The sequence below is a fragment of the Mytilus edulis genome, chromosome 3 (assembly GCF_963676685.1).
Source record: "Mytilus edulis chromosome 3, xbMytEdul2.2, whole genome shotgun sequence".
Lineage (NCBI taxonomy): Eukaryota > Metazoa > Mollusca > Bivalvia > Mytilida > Mytilidae > Mytilus > Mytilus edulis.
Window position 1 is genome coordinate 17,612,325 of NC_092346.1, and position 6,546 is coordinate 17,618,870.

Below are 6,546 nucleotides of genomic sequence, written 5' to 3' on the forward strand. Positions count from 1 at the left end.
ACCATTCCCAATGGATATGTATTTACACATCTCGACACAAAACATCCATATGTTGTCTGCTCTTCGGTCGGGTTATTGTATCTTTGACACATTCCCAATTTCCATTCTCAATTTTATTCATAATCAATATCATAAGAATAAAGGGCAAATTAATTTACGGCTCAAAACACTATGTTGTAGGGCGGAAATATTCCAATTAATGAAGAAATAGCAAAGATTTCTCTATATATCACAGCAAAATTGGCTCAACGTAACAGCCAATTTGTACAATATGCGATGATGATAGAATCTCTAAAACAGCAGTCACGTGGTGCACATAATGTGAGGTTTTCTTTTGTGGAAAGTGTGAAAAACCTCACAGAAAGTCAAGACTGTCTAAGGACCATAAAACCATGTCTGCTGAAGATTATCATCAATTACCTACATTTATTGAAGAAATAAGTAGTCAGTGCAAAGAACATCAGGAGAAGTTTGAACGCTACTGTCCTTTTCATGCTTGTCTCTGCTGCGTGCAGTACATCACAGATAAACATCAGAAATGTCAAGACATAAAACCAAGTTCAGTTATTCTAAACCAAGCAAAGTCATCTGCCTCAGTTCCGCTTTTCGAAAAAGATTTGAAGAATTTATAAAGAAACTTAGATAAGGCACTAAAATAGCTGAAAAATGATAAGTGCAAACAATACTAAAAATACAGAAGCCGTCGATGAGATCTGACATATGAGAAAGTTGATCAATGATTTCTTAAATGAACTAAAGCACAAAATACTTGATGACTTGGAGTCAAAACATTCAAAGCTGAAATCAGAGATGGTCATTCTCGTTCAACAAATGGAACAGCGAGCCGTTCAGATAAACCAGTTGCAAGGCGAGTTTACCAAGATGACGCAATATGCAACTGATCTACAAATGTACGTTGGCCTGAAAGAAATTGAGAAAGCTACATCAGAAGTAACAAAATATATAGAAGATTTAAAACGGGGAGGCCAATTTGATGAAAACAGCATAGAGGTTACCATCTCATCTGATCTTCATTCAATTTTACACGATGTCAAATCGTTTGGGTATATCAATATTCATACCACCCCTTTAACTTTCCACGCGAAGGCAGGAAGAAAAGATCAAGCACAGTACATGCTTGCAAGCAACACTGATATCCAACAAATTATGCCATCGTTGTTCAGAACAATGACAATTCCAAACGATACGAATTCTTTAAGTATTAGGGCTTGTTTAGCATTGCCTGAATGTAAAATTATAATACTTTATTATAGCCAATATCAACTTCTAGGAGTTGGTTGACCGTTAAGAAATAAATAATACCGATTCATGGTTCATAAACAATTAGGTCAATGACCCAAGATAACCCCAAAAATTAATGATAAAATCCCAACCGTCCCTTTATGGTTTGAAAACGTCGTGGTAGTATTTGTTATAGTTATTGACCAAGCAAGTCGGTATATAGGATTTAATCTGCACGGCTAGGTTGACCCTTATTTACCTGAACGACGTCGGGTTAAAGGGTCAACCATAGGCGTGCAGATTAAATCCTATATACCGATTTCATTGGCCAATAATTGTTTTAACACATGACGTCATCAATTTACGTGAACATTTTTGGAAATATGCGGACGATATTTCGCAATTCACGGTTCCTAGGAAAGTTTCTTGTACGGCAAAGAAAACGAAGAAATACGCTGCTATGTAGTTAACGGTTGGTATTACCAATGTCATTTCAACTGATCGGGCGGAGCTTACGTTTTAATTTGCATAAGGACAGTCTATTTAAAGATGTGTGTGATTAGGATGATTGCCGTTATAATTATTACTGATTTCTAATCACCTATCACTGCCATCAAAGGAATTTACAAAAAAATAATTGGACACTTCATTGATGATGTTATCCTAAAACACATATCTATAGATGGAATGGTTTATTATGAGCGAAACGGTTAAACTCCGCCCAGTCAAGTGAAATAAATTGAGTAATAAATATCAAATTATTAAATAAATAAACAACGTAAAACAACATAAACTAAAACATACAAATTCACAGCCGAGTTAGCCAATGCGATAAACGCACAAAGTGACGTCACATTTGAATTTCTACAAATTTCACAAAAATAGGATAAAATTCAAGATAAAGTTTGTAATACTGATACAACATTTATTGATAACACTGAAAATTACAATACTAATTCATATCAAACTGTAAGCGAGTTCTTGAACTGATTTTTAAAGATATTACGACTTTGCCTTGTATGTACCTTCTACCAAATTGGGTACTTGTTCCCGACGATAACTAGGTGATTTGGCATTTGTAATTTTGTGACAGAATATCAATCCATGATTTTGTCATCGTTCCGATAACTTTTTGTAATGAATTCCACAATATTAAATTATCTCGTCTGCTTATCGTAATAAAGGACGGAAATAGAAATTTATGACCAATTTATGAAATATGACTTGATATTGTAAAGCAACAAAAACAAGTCGGTTCACAATTCTTTTAGCCTAATTCAGATTTTCATTTCTCGCTCTCGCTAAACACGATATGCAACAATTTTGCACTGATTAAAGTGTTTGTAGGGATAAACAGATAGCAACCTTAAAACTCTAGTGTGGCTTTCAAATTAAGCTTAAAGTATTTCTCGCGATATCAATTCCCCTGTATATCCAAGGCCATTACCTCAAGAAAGAATTTCTCGCGATATAAACTCCTCAGTATATCCAAGGCAATTACCTAAAGAAGGAATTTCCGGCGATATAACTTCCCCAGTATATCCAAGGCCATTACCTCAAGTAAGAATTTCCCGCAATATAAATTCCCCAGTATACACAAGGCCATTACCTCAAGTAAGAATTTCTCGTGATATAAATTCCCCAGTATATCCAAGGCATTAACTTAAGTAAGAATTTCTCGCAATATAAATTCCACAGTATATCCAAGGCAATTACCTCAAGTAAGAAATTCACGCGATATAAATTCCCCAGTATATCCATGGCCATTACCTCAAGTAAGAATTTCTCGCATTATCAAATTAAGGATGTTCGCTACTCTGTTAAAAAAATAACTATCTTTTTAAAAGACTATTATGAATTGATAGTATATTAATAAAGAAACTCAAAAAGTTGAAAAAAATGGAGGGTCTGTGTGCTCATTTTCGAGATATAAGCCATTGAAAATTTGGCGGGAAATAATTCTCTCTAGATTTTTCATATATTTAACATTGGCACCTTATTTGTTTCAAAAACTATGAAAAAATAACAAGAATTTTATAAAATTTTGAAATATTGCTTTTTAAACTTTATGTAATGAAATTATGAAAAGAAAAGTAGGGGTTAGTGGGCAAAATGTTTTAATGCCAATACATGGATAAAACCAGAGGATTCTGGCAAAAAATAAAAAAATGGAGGAGCAAACATCCTTAACACAAGTTTGGGTGAGAATGTGTGTTTATATAAAACCAAATTCCACAAAGCGCTTCAAATCATATTCTCTCGTATGATTAAATATATTTTTTATGTAAGGATTTAAATGGCAACCCGTAAATAATAGACTAACTTAACTTTTACAGGACAATGATAATGTCAATAAAAAATATGTATTTCAATACAATACATCAATTTAATTGTTATATCAAAAAAAAATTTAATGATCTAATGAATTATTACAAAATTTTAAAAACTCAGTTATCGACGTGACCATGGTGACAAAACAATCAAAGATAATGCAACATTTTTAGAGACAACAACCGGGTGAAAATTAAAAATCTTTCTTCTGAACAATGATGTATAATTAAGGTAATGCGGTTCGTTCAAATCACTTTGTCACCTCATTTATATGTGCACCTGATATTTGACATTTTACTTCCCGGTGAAAATTCCTTCTCATCAAAATGGTGATCGTAAGAAAATCCGGAATTATGATGCTATAATTTTTTTAATTAGTCTTTAAAAAATGCATGAAGTTGCAGTATATGTATAGCATCATCATTTTTAACTCTTGAAAAATAAAATCACAAAAATACCGACCTCCAAGAATATTTCCAAACGAAAAGTCTCTAATCAAATCGCAAAATCAAAAGCTGAAAAACCTCAAAAGAATCGATCACAATTGTTAATATATATGGTACATACATTTTCTTACGAAGAAAATGGTGGATTAAACCTTGATTTGTGCCTGTTACTTGTAGTACAGTTGCATAAAATTGCATTATATTGACAACGATGTGTGAACAAGAGAAACAGACATATAAGGTGAAAATGTCAAAAATAGGGGTACAGCATTCAGAGGGATTATATCTAATCAATCATAAAAGCAATTTTAATATTAACGTTTTAAAATTCATTGTTAATAAGCGTATTTTATTTTAAATTACCACTGACATTTAGTGTAGGAATGTAATTGATATAAAAGTGAAATCTGATATAGAAAAAAGATGTGGTATGATAACTAATACAACAACTCTCCACAAGAGACCAAATGAAACATAAATTAACAACTATTGGTCACCGTACGGTCTTCAACAATGAGCAAATCCCATACCGCATAGTAAGCTATTACAGACAAAACTGTAAAAATATAAGGGCATACACTAGTAGTCTACAGGCACTGGGACACATTCTACTGCATCTACACAGCACGAGTAACAAACCTCAATTGTTTTCATTAACTATGTTTCAGTCTAAATCTGATATATTGATCATGAGGAATCTAATCTCAATAAATTGAAAATTTAAGGAAGTACACCATTAATGTATGGCCAAATTGCTTTCTATGTTAAACTCCTCAATGTCAAGCAGGCACAGCTTTTTAGTCCTAAGTTCAAATAGAGTGACATTCATTGCATGTCAAAGCACAACTTTATGATGGCCTTTACTAAAACAAAATCAGCATACCTAAAACCGTGCCAGTGCAAATCAGTAAAAAATATAAATCAATTGCTTTAAAAAAGCAATTGTAGGGGGTCTTTCCCCCTTAAAAATTAATTGAATTGGGGGGGGGGGGGGGGGGGTTGTTTGTTTATTTGTTTGTTTGTTTGTTTGTTTGTTTGTTTGTTTGTTTGTTTCTGTATGGGGTCTATATTATTGTTACCGGAGAAGTTTCATGTTTAGTTTGGAAAGTTTTTATTTTATTTTAGGTCCAGCGCGCGCGCCAGATGGGGAAGACATCACGTGACTTGGGTTTATAATAACGAAAACTTAGTATTTTTATTTCTCTTTAGGTCGGGATGTTGAACAGACAACATGTATAGAGACGGAATGTACACAATGTAATTTCTTTTGTCATTGTTGGAAATTGACATTTTGATCACAGTTCACCAGTAGTGCATGTTTTGGATTTAATTGTTCCGGTGTAACTTTAATACGCATTTAATGATTATTTTCTTAAAATGTACATTTTTCAGCACCAGTTTGTAACACAGATTAGTATTTTAATCTAGGAGCGGACATTTTATTGTAGGATGTCACTGAGATTTACGGACCTAGCAAGCGATTTTTAGGGCATTGCCATTTTTTTTCTCTAGGAAAAGTCTTGAGAGATATCCGCACCAAGTTTTTTTATGAACTTTTAGTACATGTATGCACTGCTGACTGCAAATTTTGAGGTCGATTGTACTTGTAGTTTCAGAGTACATGTGGATTTTTTTTTTCAGAAGTGACGCAAGAACAATATTAAATTTCAATTTTTCATGAAACATGATTGATTGATCATGATCATGATTGATTGATTACTTGACTGATTGATTGATCATGATAATGATTGATTGATTACTTGATTGATTGATTGATTAGTTGGTTGGTTGGTTGGTTGGTTGGTTAAACACATTGGATAGGGTCAATTGAAACAGCGAAAAAGAAACAAAGAAGATCTTGGACCGTATATTAAACACATGAGACGGATACATGATTGATTGATCATGATCATGATTGATTGATTACTTGATTAGCTGGTTGGTTGGTTGGTTGGTTAAACACGTTGGATAGGGTCAATTGAAACAGCGAAAAAGAAACAAAGATCTTGGACCCTATATTAAACACATGAGACGGGAACATGATTGATTGATCATGATTGATTGATTGATTGATTGATTGATTGATTGATTGATTGATTGATTGGTTGGTTGGTTGGTTGGTTAAACACGTTGGAAAGGGTCAATTGAAACAGCGAAAAAGAAACAAAGGAGATCTTGAACCCTATATTAAACACATGAGACGGAAACATGATTGATTGATTGATTAATCATGATCATGATTGGTTGATTGATCATGATCATGATTTGTTGATTGATCATTATTGATTGATCATGATTGGTTGGTTGGTTGGTTGGTTGGCAAACACACATAAAATTCTTCAAGTCGTGCCCCAAATCACATATGTACATGACCTTGACCTTTGACCTTGTGACCTTTGTCAAGGTCATTGCTTCACAATGTCATTGCAAAAGACCCTATGGGTCAAGGACCTTTTGTTTAAGAGTTTTGCCTAATAATGGCTTTTTATAAACCATCAATGGGGGTTATGTCCCTTACATAATGGTA

The 6,546-nt window shown here is 33.4% G+C and overlaps 1 protein-coding gene across 1 annotated transcript in view; it reads left to right on the top strand.

Moving 5' to 3' along the window:
• The first annotated feature begins 882 nt into the window (after positions 1–882).
• Positions 883–6,546, top strand: part of LOC139515083 (uncharacterized) — a 43,390-nt gene continuing 37,726 nt past the window's right edge. Inside the window, exon 1 of the mRNA XM_071304643.1 lies at positions 883–1,064. Within this exon, the coding sequence (XP_071160744.1) occupies positions 883–1,064 (182 nt within the window). The remainder of the gene's footprint in view (positions 1,065–6,546) is intronic.